Genomic DNA, 23781 nt, shown 5'->3' on the forward strand with positions numbered 1-23781 from the left:
TAAAAGTCAGTCATTAATGGCACATTTACTGACAGGAAATAAATAGAAGTAGAAAAAAAGAAGACAAAGAAATAGCATGAAATGGGAGCATTGGTGATTGCCGACCTCTCACCTCAAGAAAAATGGATTGTACTAATCAGAGAGGATGGAGAGAGCATGTCTGGGTCTGTGTGTATGTGCCTGTGTCAGAAAGTAGAGTATTGTGGAGATGAACCGATGACAAGAGAGTAATTGATAGAGATTATAGAGAGACAGAATGAAAGGAAGAGAGAGAGAAAGGGCAGTGAAAGAGAGAAAGAACATCAAGGAGACCTATTCTCAAAGATATTAGCACCACCACCCCAAAGTCAGCAAGGTTATTTCAAATATTTGGAATGATTTCTCATGATATTTTAACCTGCTCTTCTTTGGTCCGCTCTCAACCCACCAATTTCACTTCATCATCACCCAGGGCATCTGTTCTTTTCATGATAAATTGAATATGGCCTTTTTCCAGGAAGAGTAGGAGAAAGAAATGGAAGCAACAAAGATGCCAGAGCAAACAAGTCTTTTATACAGGCTTCGGAAAGCCTATGCCTTTTCATGGCAGAAGGACTAAATCAGGGGATAGGCATTATCCAATAACAAAAGAAACAAAGGTCTATTTGGACATAAGATCTAGATACTTGTAGAAGAATATGGATGGTGAAAAGAATCCCACTTCAAAAATTATATTTGATCATTCAGATACAGGTATTCTGTTTTTTCTAAGTTATGTGTCTATACATGGCCACCCTTAACAACTCTAAAGTAGGCAGAAGTTTGATTTTCACTTCTCTTGTTCCTTACTCTTTTCTAACTTGGGGGTCAACCTCTCAGGTACCCAGTATGCTCAGTCCCATAGTAAAATATACTGTTTACATATATATGCTGTTTTATATCTACATACACACACATATGTGTTTATGCATGTATATATAGATATGTGTGTTCATTTTATACACATATACAAATAACTATATTAACTTATACACATGTGTATATGTATGAATAGACATATATATATTTGTGTGTGTGTGTGTGTGTGTGTGTGTGTGTGTGTATATAATTATTTCCAAGCATATTGGGTATAAATGTAGACCCCTGTTTCAGATAACAATTAAAAGTTTTCTCCTTTCAAGTGATAGTTGCATTTTTAAAGAGATACTGAGGCAAAAAAGTAAAACAATCTGTTGAATTTTAGGCATTACAGTTGGAGGGAAGAAGAACTTAGGATCCTTCTTAGACCCTGAAATCAGTTGCCTAATGCCATTAATTGACTGAATGAATAAATGAACCGATTCTTAAAGGCAACTCTGTTTGTATATATGTTGGGACAGAAGAATGGGAGGGAAAGAAGAGACTAACAGGAAGTAACACTTCTGAACTCTTACATTAGAGTGCTAAGCTGCTCTGATCCTCTCCCGTAACCATCTTCTTCCTCCCTCCCCCATGACCAGAATGCCAGTGTACCTAGCCTGTGAAGCTAGTGGCTATTTCAGCCTTGGCATCTGTACATATCCCCAGGCTAACTGTAAGTGGCTCCCTCCTTGCTCATGCAGATGATCAAGAATCTGGATGTACGGACCACTTCTTTAAACATCTCTTTTTAAACAGATGTGTTGATAATGTAGGGTTTAGATAATGAGATTTTCCAGGCCATAAGTCCCTAACTGTGAATTAATTGCCTAGCTTATTTGCAATAAATAAAGGGGTTATTACATGTAAAAATCACAAGGGCCCACTGAGCTTTTGCAGAAAATGCTGAAGCTTGGGTACACAAGCATCCAACATGTGGCTATTCATGACTGATCAGGTCTGATAACAACACTTGCTTCACTTATTCCTGACTGCATTTAAAATACAAATGGGGGGCCCTAGGGCATGGTGGAAAGTGTACTGGTCTAGTTCAGGAAACTGTTCCTGTCCTGATTCTATTGCAAACTAGCTATGTGACAATGAATGAATCACATAGCTTCTCTGGGCCTCAGTTACCCCACCTATAAGAAGAGGGATTTAGACAAGATTATCTCTAATGGTATTTCAGCAATTAAAAAAATAGAAGTTTATGATTTTTCTGTCTGCTAATACTTAGCACAGTAATTTTAGTCATTTGGTCTTAGAAGTATTTTTATGGACAAAAAGAAACTTGTTAATAGTTAGCAACATTTACAAGAACACTGTGAAGTATAGTTTTGGACTGTATCTGTCATTTCACTGTTATTGAAAATTCTGGTAAAAAAAAAAACCTCCCTCTGCCAATACAGATTGGCATCTGTTCTGCAATTTATAATCTTTGAGAGTTACCTAAGAGCACCCAAAAGCTCACTGACTTATTCAGGGACATGAAGTTAATTGGTCATTGGTGAAACTTGAACTTAGGTAGTCCTGATTCAGGTTAGTTGTCAAGCTATTATACCAAGCTGCCTCAAAACTAAGGCATTTCCATCCTCATTAAGGATCAGAGAGGAGTAAAGTGGCTCTCCCAAAGCCACAAAGAAGACAGAAGTGAGATTGAAACCCAGGTCCTCCTTCCTCCAAGCAGAGTATTCTTTTTGCTTGGCTAAAACACGTAATGCTCCATTCAACCAGAATTATTCTGAAGAAGAAAACAAACCATTTAGGTTCCAAATTGGTTACTATCTCCTGCTTTAGAAGCATAGAGTTAACAAAGCAAATGAGAAAACATATATACACTCCAGGAGAACTACATATAAGATGTTATAAGCCCAGCCAGGGCAAGCCCTGGATGATGATGTGAATCCCACTAATCCCTGGTATCCTTGCTTAATGGAGAGTGCCTGACTGTTGAATGGGCACAGAATCACCCACTGAATGTTTCTGTATAACCTATAGAAAAATAAAAAAGATCAGGAGGAAAGAGGTGCGTGTAGAAGAGGTAAAGCACAAATAATTTCTTTTTCTCTCTTTGCTCTCAACATTAGCCTTATTTTTCAGGTATCCAGAAATGGAGTTTTCATAGGTACTAGAGGATTCCGAGTTGCTCTTGAAAAAAAAAAATTACATTGGAGGTGATAAAAAAGAATGTTGTAGGAACATAGACATCTGGATATAGACAAGGGTATCTTTGAAAAACAGCTTTCCTCCATGTGCAAGTACTGAGAGTCAGCCAATATCTCCAAATCCAGAAATGAAGGCATTATATTGGGAGATGGGAAAATGACATTACATATCAGAGTTGTTTTCTTTTCTTTATAATATAGATTATGGATCCAGCTGAGATAAAGAATGTCCTGGCCTTGGCCAAGGCCCATCTGTTGCCCTAGGCAGCAAACCACCCATGTAAAATATAAATATTAAAATATCAGCATGAGACAAAAAGGAGTATGAGGAGAATGGGGGAGGGAAGAAAAAAAACAGATATCTTAAATGCTTTGGGTTTTCTTGCCCGATGGGGGAAAAGACAGGAAAGTATGCTGATGCTACAATTTTATTAGGTCTCTGATTTACTGTCCCTCAACAGTCACTGTTGAGATTTGTTACTTTGATGAAAATGCATTGCTGTAAAGGTTTTAACATGCTAAAGACTATGAAATGATCTTCTCCAAAAATGATTACATCCACTTGCCTAGAATTAGTCAGTCTGTCAGCCCACAACACTTTCAAAGATTGCATTTCATACTGAGCTTCCAATACTGAGTACCTGTTATGCTCCTCACTCGTTTCCAATGTCTTTTCTGAAGGGGGCTGGCTAATACTCTGCTTGACTGTTTGGAGGAAAGAAGGCTCAGGAAACCAAAGAAAAGAGTTATAACATTCCTTCCCTTGGTTCTTCTTGTCCTTTGAATCATTTGTTGTTGGTCACTCATTTCAGTCAAACTTAACTCTTTTTAGTGACCCCATTTGGTGTTTTCTTGGCAAAAAGTTGTTTGCCATTTTCTTCTTCAGCTTACTTTACAGATGAGGAAACTGAGCCAAACAGGGTAAAGACTTGTCAACATTAAAAACATTATTTTGTTTTGTTTGGGTTGTTTTTTTGGTTTTTGCTATGAGTCTATAGAGAGACATCATGAAAAATTAGAGTCATCCTTGAAGATAGGTTGGGTTCAAATATAGCCTCTTTAACACAAAAGCTATATGACAGTGGTTCAGTCACCCACATAATCTCTCAATACTCTGCACAGTTCTCTTAAGATTAAACATCGTAGAGGAGGTTCTAACCTGTATTAGTAAAGGGTGTTTCATTACCTGGGTGTTCTCTATACCAGTTAAATCACAGGTCCTATCCTTATTCCTATCCCTATACCTAGTGAAATGATATGTCTTAGCTCCACTCAAAATTACCAATATCTTTTTTTCTTCACTTCTATTATGTGATGAGGTAAGAAAACATATACATTTGTCTTTAGGTAGGCAGCTGATAGCACAGTGGATAGTGAGCTAAGCTTGAAGTCAGGTAAATGAATTCAAATACAGCTTCAGACACTTATAAACCTATGTGATTCTGGGCAAATCAATCTGTTGTCTCAGTTTCCCCAACTGTAAAAATGATAATAACAATAGCTCCTCTTCTTGCCTTTCATATCTCTGGATCTCAGTTTCTTCATAAATGTAACTGTATTAGATAAAATCCTATCTAAATCTAACTTTCTCTAATCCTCAAATCATTTTGCTGTCTGATTTTTATTAGACCAGCCTTGAGTTCTATTAAATCTAAAACCAACCATAGTTTTGGTTAGAGTTTATATTTTTTTTGTTCCCAAGGGCAGGAATAATATATGCTTTTTCCTTACTGATGTCTGTCAATGGTAAAAAATGAAGAAAGATCATCCAAAAAGAATAAAGGGAAAGGAAATTCAAGCTGTACTTTTTTCTCATCTCCAATGAAGATAACTTTTAATTTAGTTTTAAAATTAGACAAATTAGGAAATACAATTAATTGGTTTTCTCATAGGTTAAAATTTGGTTGATGTAATCATAAATGCAAGGTACCAATATAATATAGCATCAATGATATGCAGCTAGAAGGAGCCACAAAAACCATCTAGATCAACTCCCTCAATTTGAGAATGGGGAAATTGAAGCCCACATGTCTTGCCCAAGGTCACTGAAGTACAAGGTATCAGAGATAGGACTTGAATGATTTGATTCTTTGCTGTATCATTTTCAGAATTCTTTCTTGAAATGGGAGATCACCTTGGAACAGGCCTTCAACGCACACTCACACTTGCTTGATGGACAGAAGAGAGCTATTTTTATGACTCTTTTTTCTTGTAAGAACCTCCTAATTTCCAGGCTCTTATGCTGGTGCAAAGGTATATAGAAAGAAGCCTGTAATACTCTTTTGTTCTGTGATTCTGAAGAACTTATGTCCCATAATTCAGAAACATCTTGGCTTATTGCAGACACAATGGGCAGATGTAGGCTGGCGCCTAAACAGCTTTCAGAAAATGTTGCAATAAAGGTACCGAGCATAAAATGTAAGCCACAAACCAGCCTTTGCCAGTCAACACAGCCAGCAGCAGGTGTGGGCCTTCTTCTAAGGGTTTTGAGGCACTGCAGGGATTAGAGTACTGCCCAACTGGACATAGTTCTGGGCAAAACTGAAAAGAGCTTCCAGACACTCCCTCTTCCTCCTCCTCTAACATCTGAGAGAGTTTCCAATCACTCCATGCTGACAGAAAACTACTTCCTCTTTTCTTCCCCACTATATTCCAAACTCATGTTTTGTCACTGAGTTATTATATTAACAAAATGGTAATTGATATTTCTATAACTAATGTTGTATAGTTAACCTGCATTATTTCATTTGATCATTACAGCAGCTCTATGAGGCAGATCTTATCTTATGAGTATTCACATTTTTTTAGTTAGGAAACTGATGTTTAATGATTACTAATTTTACTAATTAATGATTACTAATGATTAAGATTTAAGCCCAGATTTTTTAAACAAATATCTAACTTTATACTAGTTAGATTTCATATTCCTTCATCAATTATGAATTTTTTGCCACATCCCTCTTAATTCTTCTCAGAGAAGACACGAATACAGTCATCTTCAATCTTCCTATCCCAGACTGATGTTACCCAAATCAGGAAAGCTGGACAACTGATCTATGGAGCAAAAAGGGAGTTGTCATTGACATTAACCTTGATGAGGATTCTGGTTTTTTTCCCTGCTTCAAGTTTGTATCTTCTGCTAGTCTGTAAAAAATAAATTTGCCCAGACTGAACCACTGTTTCTAAAGTGTCCCAGAAACCACAGAAATTGTTTTGTAAGAGAAATAAGAAAGGAAGGAAATTCTTTGCAACAGCCAAACTCTGGGATGCCTGATTGCCTGAGTGGCTTTCACTGCATGGCCATGTGTATTCCATTGAGTACTACTGTGTGTTTCTCTTATGAAATTGGAGGCCCTGTAAGCTGCTGGTTTTGTTAAGGCACAGCCTATACAAAAGGGCAGGGGCAGTGGTGTGACACTGCTGATGACAGAAGAAGTACCACTATCACTACCATGGATTCCATTTCTCTCCCCTTGGTCACAGCTTCAACCTTCAAAGGGATTGTGGTGAAGGATAATGGAGAGAAGTGTCTGGGAGGCACCGATACTTCATCCGTGTGATTTAATTATTGAGGTGAAAAATTATGTATATATAGATCATATATGTAACATGTGTGATTATAGCTATTTATGTATATATATGTATATACACATACACGTATTCTGCTTAATTGTAGCCTTCTTATGGGAAGGGAAGAAAGGAAGAGGGGAAAAAAAGAATAAAGTAAAAAGTACACAACAGATAAAAGAAAACTTACAAGGAAGCAAAGAAAACATGGACAGCTCTGAACACAATGTATTATATTTATTATATATGCTTACTTAAAATGGAAATTTATTGTTTTATATTTTGAAAGTTCTCTTCTGCTGTGCATATGACAGTTTTTTTCTTTTTCTATTTTGTATTTAAACTTAAACTAAATAACTAAAAAGAAAGTGTGATGTCTAATCTATATACAATTCACTTTTTAAATCCTAAAGAGCATGAAAGTTTGGGCTATAATAATAATAATAGTAAGCATTTATTTAAGGTTTATAATGGGCTTTAACTAGATTCTCTTATTTGAACCTCATAGCAGCCTTGAGGTCAATACTATTATTATTCCCCTTTTATCAATGAGGAAATTGAGGCTAATAGGTTAAGCTACTTGCTCAGAGTCACATAATTAGGAGAAGTCTAGAGCAGAATATGAATTCAGGTCTCCTCGTCTCCAAACATAGCATTCTACCTATCGTGATACCAAATTCCTATTCACGTTGGTGAATACTGCCTTTCTAGTTCATGTAATTCAAGAATCCTTGGTTCTGGGTGGAGGACAAGGGGAGGAATGATAGCTTTTTTCAAGTATTTGAAGAGTTGCCATACTGAACAGAGATTAGACTTATTCTGGCCCCTGAGGACAGAAGATGGAACAGTAGGCCACTCTACCTAAGAAACCCTTTGGGATGGTAATATCATAGTCTCTATCATCTTCTTAATTCTGAACTCTGCATTTCCACTCTCATATTTTTCCCTTAACTTTCATTTCTTCTTTTGCCTAATTCCTCTTAAGCCTATTTTTTGTTCTAATGAAGACCTCAAAATACCCTTACCTCCATGTCCTCACACTGTCTGTCATCCTTGTTCTGTCCTTATCTCCTTCCATTATCTCAGCCTTACATATAATATACTAGTTCAGCAATGCATCACCTAATAGCTCAAACTCAATATGTCCAAAACAGAACTCATAAACATTCACATTTCTGCTTCCCTATTTCACTATTTCTGTAGATATCCCCATTGTAGCCCTAGACAACCAAGGACTAAGCAACCTTCAAGTCATTCTTGGTACTTCCCTGGGCTAATTATGAATTTGACCAGGGATAGAGATAACAGCCAAAGCTAGAAAACAGAACAAATCTATTTAGCCCACAAGACTGCCATACAGAATCCCAAATTTTAAATTTGGAAGGTAGGGAACTCATCAATTATCTAGACCAATTCATATCCAAAATTAATCTCAAATATAACATACCCTAGAAATTATTCATCTCATTTCTGCTTCAAGACTCTCAAGGAAGAGAACTAATCACCTTTTAAGGTAGCCCATTCCACTTTCAAACATCTCTGAGTGGTAACATGTTTTTTTCCCTTTCTAGGAAAACATAGGTTTCATATCAAACCTAAGTTTGTTTTTGTGCAAACCTAAATTTGCTTTTGTGCAACTTAGATCCATTGTTCCAAATTCTGTCCTCTGGAGCCTAAATAAGTGTACTTTCTCTTCAGTGTGGCGACTCTTCAAATACTTGAAAAAAGCTATCATTCTTCTCCTTGTCCTCTACTCAGAACAAAATTTTGTCTTATCCAGGTTAAACATCCCTAGTTATTTTAACTTATCTTCATATGACATGGATTACAGACTCTTCACCATTCTACTTGCCCCTTTGTTGATATATATATAGCTTCATGTAAATCATTTACCTTTTTAGAGCCTAAATTTGCTTTTAGTTTATAATTGAATCTATACTTAAATCATATGTGTTGTTTATCCCATTAAAACATAAGCTCCTTGAGAACAGGCACTGTATTGGTTTTCCATTTGTGTCTCTAACGCTTTACATAGTATATGTACATAATAAGAACTTAATAAAGGGTTTCTCATTCATTCATTTTATCATCAATATTTTACGATTCTAGAACTCTATTGAGCTAATTTGCCACAGATGTTAGGTACATAAGAATTGTAGACAGTATTTTCTATTCATGGCCCTAGGGCCTATTGGAGCTAATCATAGCTCCTTGAACGACATCTGCAGAACAGACAAATAGAAAGCACAATGCTTTTGGGGGGAAGACTAAATACAGAGAGTTGCTTCCACATGGTATCCACTGGCCTGATATCTGTGGATAACAGCTTCAACCAAATTAAACTGGCAGTAAAAATGCCTACAGTTTTTTTTTTTTTACATCATTGAGTAAGGATCAAAAGAATACTAATCAAATAACTATTATTGGACCACTGAGGTAAATGATGACATCTGCAGTTTTTATGCAGTGACTACATCATTTTAGGTATATGCTATAACCTTCAAACCTATCAAGTCAAAATGATGAGACAAAGTCTTCTACTGAACAACATGACATGCAAGGTCAAATCAATGACTAGTCGACTGCATCCAGAGGATAGGGATCTTTGATTAAAGGAGCACTTTCATGCAATACACATCCTTAAGAATTACAATAAATTAGTCATACCAATGATGGCATGTTACCAGAGATCACTATAGACAATTGTGTGAACTCAGTGTAATATGCTCTTCATTCCCATGGACATATAGCCCACAGAAATGTTGGTATCTCCATGACCATACTCCGGCTCCTCTCCATTTCTAAGGCAGAAATGAGAGGCAGGAGGTGCAGCATGTATGGTATACCTATTTATTGACAGCAAAAATTCTTTGGAGATACACCAATGATAGACAATTCTTTGGAGATACACACAGATTCTGACCTCCCTGTGGGTACTATGAGGCAGAACAAGCCATACCCCAATCTTTAATTGTCTCCCTCAAGAAATTAGAAGAGACAAATAAAATCTAGTCACAAAGGAAATCAACCCTCACATTCTCTGTGGAACAATACCCCCTATCCCAAAATGACTTACATGTTTCTTTCCCTTTTAACCCAACAAGATATGGAGAATTACTAGCACCAGGGTACACAAATAGTATGGTGCAGCAAAAAAAGCTCACAAGTAGCAAATAATGCAATGTAAAGAAAAAGTTCTTTATCCCCATGGTTATATATCCCCCACAAAACTGAGTTCAATGAAAGAAATGTTACCAATGGGAATTTCCATTTCCTTTGTTTATTAAGCTGGGTGCTTTTATTTTTGCACTTTATCAGTTCATTCTGAGTTAATATCAAGCATAATGCAGGGGGCAAAAAGCAGTTGATTCTATCACCTGGGATTTGCAATGTATCTATCAAAATGTCTTATATTTGCTAAGCTCTTTGTTATTTGGCCCAGAATGGATACGATTTGGCTGCACTGTAGCAGCAATAATTGTCTCTCATATATCCCCAATCAGGCTCCTTTTAATGACTAGTCAGAAGTGACAATGTAAAAATGTGCAGTGACTTTCCACTATATTTGGCAAATCTTGGACTGACTCCCATTGGTTTGCCCTTGAAGAAAGTGATCTTGAAGACACCTTGCTGCTGCAAGCTATGCTACCTGCTGCCTGTCCCCAGAAACCCTAGTGCCAGAGAGAGGTGCTGCATCCAGAAAAATGAAAGAAGTCTGCAGTGACCTTCAGCATTCCACTGTCTTTGCAAGAGGTAGAGTAATCTAACTGGTACCATAATTGTTTGATACATCTCCAAAGACAAGTAACTTTCCCACCCTCTGAAGTCACTACTAGGAAGAGACCATATCATAGGAAGATCTGAAGAAACACTAGTCATTTGACAGATTAATTTGCCCCAAGATATCGGTTATTTTGTCCCTCTATCAGTCCTTTGTTTTTATTATTTTAATTAAACAAATCAAATATTTAAATACTAAAAGATATAATACATTATTTTTATATCTTTATCCTTATCCTATAAACTGACAAGATTTCTCAGATCTCATAATACAGATATTATCCAATGCCATCTTGGAAGTCTAAGTTGCATTCATAAAATATTAATTAATCAGTAAACATTTATTGAATTGATCACCTTCTAGATGCTAGCCACTGTACAAAACATTAGGGATCCAAAAAGAGGCAAACAACAGTCCCTGTTCTCAAGGAGTTTACAATCTAATAGATTCAGATGATCCAGTTTAAAGTCCAAGACTGAATAAAGGATTGCAACCCACTACTAATTCTCTAGTGCTTAATCAGGCCTACTCATCCATGACTTTAGAGGATGAAACCAGCTTTCCCATATTCCTATAGAACCTGTAGTCTGTTACACAAAATTTAATTCATGTATTGTCCGCTGATAATTTCATATATTTCTTGCCTTTCCATCTAGAACTAGTTTAGAAACTGGGAAGACAGGAATTCTCTCTACTTTTTTGATTGCTTATTTTAATCTTTAATGTCTAACAGAAGGAATGTGTTAAAATATGTTTTAAAGGTTTACATTACTGCTCTACCATAGTATAATTAATGGCTCATGGGCCACTATCTTCATTCTGCCTGATTAACTTTTCAGAATCCCAGAATTTCAGAAATTCAAAATTTCAGAAACTGAATGTATCCAGTTTTACTTGTAGGCCAGAGTTCCCAAGTCCAAAACTCAGAACATGCTTGTCTTCTTTACTATTTTTCTAATTCAATACTGATATACGGAGTTTGGGTAGTAAGATGAAAGAAGTCAAATAGCACTGTAATTTTAAAGGCTCAGTTTTGGCCAATTTATTCGGTGTATCCAGATATTCATGGATGGGGAAATATTAGTCTCCTATTAGTAGAGTCTGGATTTTTTTTTATTCTAGGGTTTTTTTTTTTTTGATGTTCTGTGCTTTTTTTTTTAAATCACAACTTAAGATAATATTTATCCCACACTTTCCCTTCTTCATATCCATTCATAGCAAAGCAAATCCAAGAATCCAAAAACTGGAAAGAAGGTACCTTATAAATCACTTGGGCCCATTGATAGTACCAGAAAAAGCTCATATGCAAGAGAAAGGGGATTTTATTCATAAAGCTGGTAAAATTTAGGGGATATTACCACCATACAGGACTACAACCAGATAATTTAGCAAATCATTTGCCAAGGGGAAACTTACCCCTCTCACATGTTCTCCCCCAATAGCCAGTGCCAGTGCAGTCGCAGATGAAGCGGTTCCAGCCATCCTTGCAAACAGCATTGTTTTTGCAGGGGTAGCTGTCACATTGCTTTGTGCTAAGCCTGGAGCAAGAGGACTTGACCCCTGCAGCGTTCTGCACCTCTGCCAGCTGTCGGATGTTCTTGCTCCGGCCGTCGATGAACAGGTCTCGAATGCAGCCCACGTAGCCGTAATTCAACATGGCAGTCCAGAGCTCTGTAGGGAGGATGAGACCGGCGCGGTTCTCCGGCAGCCCACCCAGGTACATGTCCCCCTCCAAGTCCAAGATCTCACTCTCTCCACTGGCTGTGAACGGGGTGCGCCTGCTGTTCACCGATATGGTACCTAAGACAAGGAAGGGAAACAGAAGTGAGTTAGCAGCTTGGAAGGCAGCTCGGCCCATCAGACATTTAGGGAATTACACAAAAGATACCAATTAAGTGGGCCCTGGAGACCCAGTTTGTCAAAAAAGGAATAATACACAAGACTGATAAGTAGAAAGTATACTCTTCAGGGGACTAAACCTTTGGCAACTGGGATAGGATACATGGACTGGGAGCTGGGGGCAATTTCAGTGACCTGGTAACAAGTATCTACATTAAGTAAGTGCTCATCAGTGGCTTCATACAAACCCATGATCCTACACACACATATGTCTGTTTCTCTCTCTCCTTTCTCTATGTCTGTCTATCTCTCTCCTTCCTTCCTTCCCTCCCTGTCTCTGTCTCTCTGTTAGTGTCTCTCTTTGTCTCTGTGTCTGTCTGTCTTTGTCTCTGTCTCTGTCTCTCTCTATCTCTCTGTGTTTCTCTCTCTCTCTCTCTCTCTCTCTTTCTCTCTCTCTCTCTCTCTCTCTATCTCTCTCTCTCTCTTTTCCTATCTGCCTGTTTCTCTTTCTCTGTCTCTCTCTCTCACCCTATAAAAACTGAAGTTTTTCTAGTTTTCCTTCTGGTTGATTAATTCAGGAACCATCTAATATGTAATAAAATATCCATTATAATTAGTCTCTAGATTAAGGATTTCTTCTTATACAATGCTTCTTCCTCTGGGAGTAAATATTATTAATGTGAATGGGATTGAATTGAAGTAACTGTCTAATAATTCCCTTCTAACAAACATCAAAATATCCAAAGGATGTGGAAAATTTAAGAGCAAAGGTTTTTAGCTTTTTTCTGTGTCATGATAAACCCTTTAGGCAATCTGGTATGGAACTATGGAACTCTTAACAGAATAATGTTTTTAACTGTATGATAAAAATCCATTAAATTGCAAAGAAATACTATATTGAAATATAGTCATCAAAATATTCTTTTAAAAAACCAAATTCATAGTTCCCCTAAAATACTGTCCACAAATCCCTTAGATAATAGATTTCCAGATTCAAAATCTTCATTTTAGGGGAACTGGGTCTTTGATTTCTTTGGCAAGGAAATGAAATTTGAATCCCAGATCTTCATAACTCTAAGGTGATTGTCTATATATAGTTTGTTATCAATAATCCTTTTATTTTAATTAAAAATAAAGGCTGAATCATAGATCCACAGAATCTTACAATTAAACACATCCCCAATAATTAGTCAATAACTATTTATTAGGTGCCTACTATGTGCCAATCATTATGCTAAGTGGGAATGGGGTGGGTATGAGGATATAAGAAAATACTCTATCTTGACCTGAAGGAGCTCGTATTCTAATGGGGGAAATAACATGAAAATAATTCTACATGACAGATATACTCTCAATGGAAGATAATATCAAAGGGAAAATAAGAGTACTCTATGCGTGTTCCTGGTGAGTATTAACTTAGACTTTTTTTTGAAAGAAAATTTCTAATGAATGGGATTCCAGTACCTTCTGATGCTATCTTTCTTTGGAAATTATTTTAGTTTTTATTGTTGCTGTTGTTTTTGTCAGTAATGACAAAATACTTGTTGCTTGAAAAACTCTACATCCTACTCTCTTTACTTTCTGCTGATATTCCAAGTCCTATTCTTTTCCATAAGGCAGCTCTTTATATTTTGAAGACAATTATTGTATCCCTTCTAAATCTTCTCTCTTCTTTTCTTTCAATGGGTTACCATATGGAATGATCTTCAGACCATTCACTGTCTTGATTGTCCTTCACTGAATACTCTCATGTTTTATCAATGCCCTCCCTAAAATGCATGCAGTTCTTAGAACTGAACACATAAAAGAATTCTAACCCAAGTAGAATATAATAGGACTATTGCTTCCCTGTTCTTAGACATTAAATATGTTTAATGTAGCCTAAGATTATATTAGTTTTTATGATTGTCACAGAATATCATAGATTCATGTTGAAAATGCAGCTTATTAAAATACCCAGATCTTTTCAAAGGAACTGCTATCTAGCCATATTTTCCTTCATTCTATACTTGTGAATTAGATATTTTTAAACCAAATCTATCCTCATTAAATTTCATTTTATATTACCTAACCCAACATTCTAGTACAAATATACAATAAAACATAAAAACATATATGTATATTTATAGTATAATATATGTATCAAATATATATGTATATTTATCTGTATAAAAACATAACAAATGTAACTACAACAACAAAAATGCAAGTATATCTTTTGGATCCTGACTGGTGTGTGTGTGTGTGTGTGTGTGTGTGTGTGTGTATGTCTATAAGTGATACAGTAAATAAAGTGTTTGTGTATATGTATGTGTGTGTGTGTGTATAAGTGATACAGTAAATAGAGTGTTGAGCCTAGAGCAAGGAAGATCTTCATTCAAATCTTACTTCAGACACTTACTGCTATATGATTCAGGATTAATCACTTAAATGTTTCTCTGCCTTTTCTCCAATTATAAAATGGGAATAATAATAGCATCTACTTCACTGGATTGCTATGAGAATCAAATGAGATAATATTTATAAAGCACTTATTACAGTGCCTGGTACATGTAAGTGATTAATAAATGCTTGTTCCCTTCCCTTTTTTCCTCTCAGTTTTCTGAAATCAGCAGACTTATTGAGTAGGCCACTTATGCCTTTATCTAAGTAGCTTATACAAACAATACAAAGCAGACATCTAAGGCACTACACTAGAGACCTTTCTGAAAATTGACATTGTTCTTTTGGGTTCATTCACTCAAAATAAATCTAAAGCCAGGAAACTAAGTTTTATGGCTACCATCTTCCCATCTTGTACCCAAGAATATAATGGAAGACTTTACAACATGTTTTGTCAAAATCTTGGAAAATTATATGTACAGCGTTCTCTTCCACTATTGTGTTTAGTAAACCTTTCAGAAAAAGAAAAAAGGGTAAGTAAGCAAATTAGCTTTCTGGCTGGGTCTTTATGATCATTGTTTCCTATTCTTCTTTAAAAGTTTTATTGATGGTTCATTTTTCTCTTTACTAGAACATTCCCAATACATCCTTCCCTCAAGGGATCCTTCCCCCTAACAAAGAAAATTTTAACAAAATTGACTGATTCAGTGAAAGAATTGAAAATATATTAAACATTCTGCACTGGTATTCTACCACTTTTCAGAGAAGAGGGATGTGTATTTTCACATCAATTCTCTGGGACAAAGATTTAACCACTCATTTTCATATTTGCTAATCATTCTTTTTATAATACATGCTAGGACTTTCCCTGATCCTAAGTCAAATTCACTGGCCTATCATTCACAGAGGTCTCTTTTGATGGAAATGTAGGACATTTGCCCTTGACCAAGCCTGAAAGATTCTTTTCATTCTCCATGATCTTGCAAAGATCACAGATGCCTAGTGGCTTGGTGATCATATCACACTCTTTTACTGTCTTGGGATCTAATTTGTCTTGGCCTGGAGACCTAAATGCATCCAGGGTAGGTTGATGTTTTCTTACAATCTCCTGACTTATCTTGGTTTTCAATTCCCTATTAGACATTTTTAGTCCTGTCCTTTAAAGTCCAAAGATTATTCTTTTTGTCAGAGGAAACAGAATCAAAATCAGAGTTGAATAGTTCTTTTTTTCTCTCTTTTTTCTGTCATCAACCTATCCATTGTGGGAGGTGGTCCTGTCACTGTGATCCTTTTCTTATCTTCAATATAGTTTTAGTGATTTTAGCTTTCCTGGTTGATGTAGCAAACTAAATTACCCAAACATCAAAGGGTGTGTCGGGAGAAAGGGATTTTATCGTTTTTGATGTGTACACTGATTATTACCAGCCACTCAGGACATTAGTCCATTGATTTAAAAATGCCTATGACATGACTCTCATGTGCAAAACATCATCTGCTCAACATACAGAAAAACACAATTTCTGTAAGGCAATGTTATATAGTGGGGGGGAAATACCTCTGAATAACAGCCTTTACCTTCCTTTCCAGTCTTCTTATACCTTTACATACTCCCCATGCTCTAATATAACTACACTTTTCTATTTGGAGTTCCTCAAAGAGTCCACTCCAACTGCCATCTTTGCATTAGCAGTCTACCTTGCATACAATGCTTCCCATCTTTGGCTCTGCCCTATCATTTAGCTGGCTTCCTTCAAGAATCACTTTAAAACTCATTTCTGGCAGAAGCTTTTAGCTATTTTATATTGCTTTCAAATTACTATAGATATGTATCCACAATATTCACATATGTATAGAAAAATATATATGATACATAACTTATAGATACAAATCTATAAGACACATAGATGCATACACATAATAGGTATTTGAAGAGATATACGAATATCTTATATATAATGATTTACATATATATGTATGTGTATATATATATATATATATCTTATTTATATGGACAGCTAGATAGCACAGTGGAAAAAATTGCCAAATTTAGAATCCTGAAGACTTATCTTCATGAGGTCAAATCTGCCATTAGATACTTCTTGGCTGTGTGACTCTAAGGAAAGAAATGGAAAGTCATTCCAAACCCCTCTACAAAAAGATACTTTACCTCTACCAAGAAAATCTCAAAAGGGCCATAGTCAGACATGACTGAAAAATAACTGAATGCATCTTTTGTATATGCCTATGTGTATATATCTGTATCTATATATCATATATCTATATCTATATCTCTCTCTATATATATGTGTGTGTGTGTGTATCTCTTCAAATACCTACTTAATTACATGTTGTCTCTCCCATTTAAATTTGAGTTCCTTGAAGACAAGGATTGTTTATAATTCTGAGCACAGAGCCTGGCATATAGTAAGATCAATAAATGCTTATGTACTAATGGACTTATTGGAGCCAGCAAGCACAAGTCAGAAAACTAGTTTCCAATTGCAGCACAAATCTTGCCACAGTTTCCAGGCCCCAGAACTTCAGCATCACACCCCAGAATCACAGAAGATCAGTTGGATATGGCCTACAAGGTCCAAGCCACACCGAAACAAAAATTCCTTTATTTATAATAACTCTGTCAAGGAAACATTTTACCTTTACATAAAGGATTTCAGTGATAGAGTAATTCCCTGCTCCTAGAGTCAGCTAATTCCATTTTTTTTAGAGATTTCTATTCTAATTGTTAATTTTTTTTTTAATTTGAGCCCTAATCTGCCACATATAATATCATTTTTATCTCCTGGACAGCTCCCATTTCTTTTCTTATATGCCTTTCTCAGTTTGGACATACCAGTAACCCAAACCAGACACATAAAAGTGTAAATTAAAAAGTGGGGAGATGGAAGGCATTGCAAAATGAGGCAACACCTCATCTCTCCTAAAAAGTCTAATTTGATCATGGCCCTGGACTAGATGCCTTCCAAGAACTCTTCTAGTTCTAAACTATGTAAAATTCTACAATTCTCAAGAAACTTATAAGATATACAACGGACTAGGATAGAGTAAGCAAAACATTTGTTCATATATTGAACATTTATAAATTTTACAAAGATGGAGGCCATGTTTCATATGTTATTACATCTCATAGCGGATATAATATGAATTAATTGTGTTTTGGACTCAAAGCTCTCTAAGTCTCCCAAGCTTAGTGAAGAATTAAGAACAAGCTTGCAAATTGGTCATGGAATCTATAGAGAACACATGGAAGTATCATGGCGCAGTGGAAAAACTGTTATATTTGGAATCAGTGGTAGTTTCTACCACTGACTATATAAGAAACTTTGTACAAATCCTTTAAGTTGAGCTTCAATTTCTTCATATGTAAAGTGAAGAGGTTGACGTTCTTTTGACTCTAGATCAATGATCTTATATTCTTAAATTGTGGGATAAAGGGAAAGAAGAGAAAGGAAGAGCATAATCAGCGATAATGGCAGTAACATAGGGGCAGCAACAAAACAATAGTATGACTGCCATACCTCTGGTGAACCTAAATGTTTAAATGTTAAATAACTACACTATAAATATCACTATGAAATATATCACTATTCCATGTATTTGATAATTGTCAAATCCTGCCTTCTATACACATATCAAAGCATAGTACAACCCTTTGACCCTAATATGGAAAGTCTAGAATGGTAGGTTATCCTTGGGATCCCTCAATAAATACTCTGATGAATTTCTTGTATTGCACTATGGGGTTTTGTTTCATGATAGGTGTAAATACGCTCACTAGAAGCTTAAGACACATATGTGTGTGTGTATGTGTGCTTGCATATACACACTTAATTCAGCATTTACTTCTCACACACATTTATTCATTATGAGAAATCTCTCTAAATCACTACTGCATTCTTTTAAACATCCAAATAGTACAAATGATAGTCGAAATCTTTAACACTGTCTTCTGTCTTAGCTATGGTCTTTCCTTTGCCCTTAACATTTCCACAGAGGAAGAGTTCTTAAGCTGGAATCTAAAATATTTTAATAAAAGCATTTCATTATAAATAGTTTCCTTTGTAATTCTATGTATTTTATTGTGTACATTTAAATCAGTATTTTGAGAACAGATCCATTAATGTTACCAGATTGCCAAAGATGATCACCACAAAGATACACAAAAAGATTAAGAACACTTGCCAGAGGAGCCATTTCCCAACTAGCTAAAAGTTATACTTTGTAATATATAAACATAGTACTACAGAAACATTATTTAATTTATTGGGGTTCCTAAGCAGTCCCTGACCAATTCTATTTTTAATTTATGAACTGGTCAATATCTGGGGTTGATTAGCAAGATTCTCTAGATATGTATATATTGTCTTAAGATTTAAAAAAAAATTCAAACTAGGACATAAACTGAGGCATGGCTCCTAAATTATTTCTTGGGCATCTAAATTAATTCATTCTAAAGATTTACTAAAGAAAACAAGATTCCATATGAGGGAAAGAGCGATGGAGAAAGTTCAAGATATGGAACTACAGGTACCTATATTTTTTTAAAGATTGTAAACAGTAATAAGGAACAGGAGAGGCAATGTTAAGCCTGGAGGGAAGAAGACTTTGACACTTGCTAACTGTTTATAGTGTAGGTAAATTATTTAATCTCCCTGCAATTTTATTAGACTTGTCTACTTAAAGACAGGTTGTTATCTAATTATTTTGGTACAGGAAGGTCCCAGAGCAGAGAAATAATGGAATCTTAACATATTAGAGATCAGCATTAAATATTATCTGATCTCCAAAAAAGGAAGACATAATTGTAAATTTCACAAATTGTGGTTCTGATTACTCTTACTTATTTTCTTAAGGCAAGTCATTTATTTGTTTAAATGAAGTTTCATGCTTTGATTGCACATAAAAATATCAGTTGAATCTTATTCCCTTGTGTGAAATGCAAATCAAATTTGTGAATGCTTTCTAAAATAAAAACATGCTTTTCATTAATCAGTGACCACTAAGATGTAAACAAAGTAGAGTCTCTTATTCAAAACAAATAATTACCTTTGGGCATAAAGGTATAAGGAGAAATAAAATGAATGGCTTTATATCTGTTCTATCCTTATATGTGACAAAGATTGTGTAAGACTCCAAGCTGACATGCCACAAAAGACATTAATCATGAAAAAAATGTTCTCCAGCAATATAACAGATAATATCTAAAAGCCCTTCCAGGTCTGAATCTATGTTCCTATGCCATCTGGGACTGTAGATACCAAAACACCTTCTTCATGTAAAAGTGTTTCCCTCTTCATTGCTTCTGTCTTTGACACTATATTTTATCTTTTCTATGGGAAAAAGAGGAGGTTCGAACCTTCAAATAAATTAAAACTTTTGTTGTTGATTTTTTTTCCCTTAAAGCATAAAAACCAAACTGTTCATTCTTGTTCAGCAAAGAACATTTAATTTGAAGTCTCTTATCTCCAATCAAGTTTCAGGCAATCAATAAACCTTCCTACTGAGCACCAAATAGTCCAGCGCTGCAATCTGCTGCCTGACTGTCCTCTGTGCATAAGCCATCCAACTTCTCCTATGGGCAACAATGCTCACTGTTGCTGCTATAAAGCTGCCCCATCAAAACACAGTCATCCTAAACAGTATAGCTACGGATCCCATTGGGTGGAGTACTACTTCCTCTCCCCATACCAAATACTTAAGGCTGCACATAGAATGAAAATGACCACAGTATTTTGCACATAGGGGATAATTAGTATATGTTTGTTGATTTGAATGGAATGAATAAATCCTCACCAGAGGAGTTTATTCTTACAAGCCACTATAATTTTAGCATTAGGAGACCATTAAGGTTTGGGCTAGCTAGAAAGCAGCAGATATGCATAAAAAAGGCAAGAATGTGGAAGTAAATTCATTCAGTTTCTGTTCTGTTTTTTACCCTCATTTGCATGATAATCAAAGAAAATCATGGGAAATAACTTAATGCCCCAGACTCCATACCTTTCAAGCATGTGTGTGTGTTGTGTGTGTGTGTGTGTGTGTAAGGAGGGCTCCCTAAACAGAATTCCCAGAATAAATTTTGGAGATACAAGCTCATAATCAAGGATTAAATGGAATAACAAGGAATTTTCTAACCCCAAATCAGACAGCTACAAAGGATTAAAGACATTAAATCAGCATCAGAGAAAGAATAGTTATAAAGAACAGGTGATTATAGCCAAGTAAATCATTTTAGCTTTGTTGGATATTTCCTGTCTGGACATATTGGTTCCCAGCCTCAGCTATGCAATAAAAGAGTGACAGCTGGCCCTTGTAAGAGAAAGGTTTCCTAGTCACTGCACACCAGCAGAGAGCAGGTAGATGGCCTTGAAGAAGTTGGTACCAAAGGAGAATTTAATGATTCAATGCATTCCCAGTAAAGGAAAATTCTCAGAACAATGGAGAAATGATGCCCATTTTTGTGTGGAATGTGAACATTCAACCAGGCTGGGTACATCCCTAAATGCATTTCCTCCACAATTGTCCCTCAACCACACAGATCCCTGGACTGTAACCCTGCAGGCATATTTTCTATATGTATAATTTGCATGCACATAAACTAGTTAGGGATATTCTCTGAGTGTTTATCTTTGCAGATAGTAAAATAACCTATAGTAAAGTATACCCCATGTGTACATAGAAAGTTACTTTACTGTCACTTTCTAATTATACAATTTGATTGTCATGTTTTTATATGTTTTTACAGGCTTGTATGCTAATGCTCTGAATGGGCACTGACTTAATGAGTTCCTTCAACTTAGGGTAGTTTGTTTTATTTTATTTTATTTTACTTTTCTAGATGCTTATGTGTAAAGTGGGATTCCAAGTACAATATTAATGACCCTAAAAGGGACTTCTTCCTGTTTCTATAATGCCAGAATGAGAAATTAGGTCAAATAAGTAAGAGATTAACATGATATCTATTCTGGGGAAATGATTACCTTCTTATTCCTCTTAGTTTATAATGGCCCAGAAGAAGCCAGAATAAGACTGATCAGGTGTTCAGAAGACCCAGATTCTATATTATGCCTTTCTTTGTTATTGTTCCAGAGTGGCTATGTACTGCCCCAGGCAGACTTGTTTGATCTGGGGGCTGCAGAAACAAGCAAAGCCATTTAAACTAAATGTAAAAGGTTATGAGAAGGAAGGGAGAGTTAGTGAGGTCTGAGCAAAGAGTGAAATATAGGTTTTCAATCTAAAGCAAGGGTTTAAATTGAACATGACTTCAGGAAAAATCAATTTGCTTTTCCCTTTCCTGTCATAATTTTCTCAACAACATGACTTCTGCCAATTATTGAGGGATATATCTCTTGCATAAACTACTGCACTGTGAAGTCACTCTACAGCATAGTCACAACCGGTTTTCATAGCAATACGAAAGGGGAAAAAATCAACATGAACATTACAACAGGCTGTTAGCAGTGGAAAATGTATATAATATTTTAAAATTTATTTTCAGCTTGTGGACTATTGGGAACATGGCTAAGATTGGAGAGTGTAATGTGTGACAGAAAGAAGGAGACTCCCTCAAACTAAAAAGGGAGAAGGGTCTGGGTCAGAAATAAACACCTAAAATGACACTCAAAAATAACATGAAAGATCAGTTATGTAAACAAAGAATTAGGGAATAAGTAACCAAGAGGATGTAGATGAGAATGAACATTTACACTTTGCTCTGAACCTCATGCCTTTAGTTTCTCCTACCTGATCTGCCATCTCGCTGAATGTCCACATGATACCATTCTCCATCATTTGCTTTCTTCTGGGTGGCTTTCACTTTGATGGTGCCAGAACCCATATCAAGGAGCAGGTAGAGGTTCCCATCTAGCAATTCGACAGCAAAGAAATCTACTTTGGTGTTCTTCTGACTACGAGAGTCCTTTCTCTCCTGAGGCTTGCCATGAGTGAACAGGATGAGACCATTGGGTTCTGTGGTACGGAAGTCGAAGGAGATTGAGCCCATCCTCTTGGTGTTCCACTTGGGGAGGCTGATGTAAGCCTCCGGGGTCTCAAAGTTGATGGGATCCAGCGTGGCCACATTTTCACATTTGAACACCACTTCACCATATATTTTCATTTTGGTGTCACCGATTCTGGCCAGGCGAGACAGCTCCAGACGGATGTCGTTATTCTTATAAACAACCTGTCAGAGATCAAACCAAAATGCCCCATGAATCACTCCTGCAAACAATAGCTCTCCGTTGCTACTTAGGCTTCAGAGAGAAACATCTAGGACAAGGCTTTAGGGCACTACAGTGGAAGGATATTACACAGGGACATAAAGAGTCTTAGGGAACCTCGGAAAGCACATTGAGCCTTGAATCAATTTTCTCAGTCTATATCTTTCACTCTCCCTTCTGGCCAATTCCTTACACTCCTACAAAGAATCAGAATGTAATACAAAAGACAAGGATTATATGTAATTGGGATGCTTTACTTTTTGACTTTAATAACATATAGCAACATTAGATTTGGGGTTACATCATACAGTAGACTGAGTGCCAGGTCTGGAATCATGAAGATTTGAGTTCAAATCCAGCCTCAAATACTTACTAGCCTTATGACTCTATGGCAAATCACTTAACTTCTATTTGCCTCAGTTTCTTCATCTGTAAAACAGGGATAATAATAGCTTCCAGAGTTGTTGTAAAGATCAAATGAAATAACTGTAAAGCGTTTAGCAATGTCTGGCACGTAGAAATATCTATTAGTAGTAGTAGTAATAATAATATTATCATTGTTATATTCAGTATTATATATCAGAAGAGTCACTGGAGCTTTTTGCCCCAGTATGGATGGAAATGGGAAGAGTGCTTCCTCATAGTAGTGGTCCTATGCCCTGGAAAGTGCAAGGGAAAAACTCTCCTTGACAGAAAGTCTCCTAGTGCTTGAATAATTAGACTTGGTATAGAAAAAGACAAGGGACAGTGCTCTCAGGAAAAATGCTTCTCCTACAGACTAGATCTAGCTCTGACAATAAGGACAGCATCCCAGAAAAGTGATGGACTGAGAAGCAGTCCTCAAACGTACTTGCTACCCAAGGCACTTCAGGGGTATCACATTTCCATGGGAGAGAGGAACAATCCACTCTAGATTGGGGATTAGGTTTCCCTGCTA

At 36.2% G+C, this 23781-nt stretch overlaps 1 protein-coding gene across 25 annotated transcripts in view; it reads right to left on the reverse strand.

Moving 5' to 3' along the window:
- Positions 1 to 23781, reverse strand: part of NRXN3 (neurexin 3) — a 2067316-nt gene that overhangs the window by 1376464 nt on the left and 667071 nt on the right. For all 25 annotated transcript variants that reach the window (XR_007950618.1, XR_007950617.1, XR_007950616.1 and 22 more), the window contains 2 exons: positions 22369 to 22807; positions 11806 to 12189 (listed from right to left, as the gene is read on the reverse strand). Coding sequence is in view for 22 of the 25 variants with exons in the window: in XM_051977495.1 (XP_051833455.1) it covers positions 11806 to 12189; positions 22369 to 22807 (823 nt within the window). In the remaining 3 variants the exon portion in view is untranslated. The remainder of the gene's footprint in view (positions 1 to 11805; positions 12190 to 22368; positions 22808 to 23781) is intronic.

This window comes from Antechinus flavipes, chromosome 2 (genome assembly GCF_016432865.1).
Source record: "Antechinus flavipes isolate AdamAnt ecotype Samford, QLD, Australia chromosome 2, AdamAnt_v2, whole genome shotgun sequence".
Taxonomy (NCBI): Eukaryota; Metazoa; Chordata; class Mammalia; order Dasyuromorphia; family Dasyuridae; genus Antechinus; species Antechinus flavipes.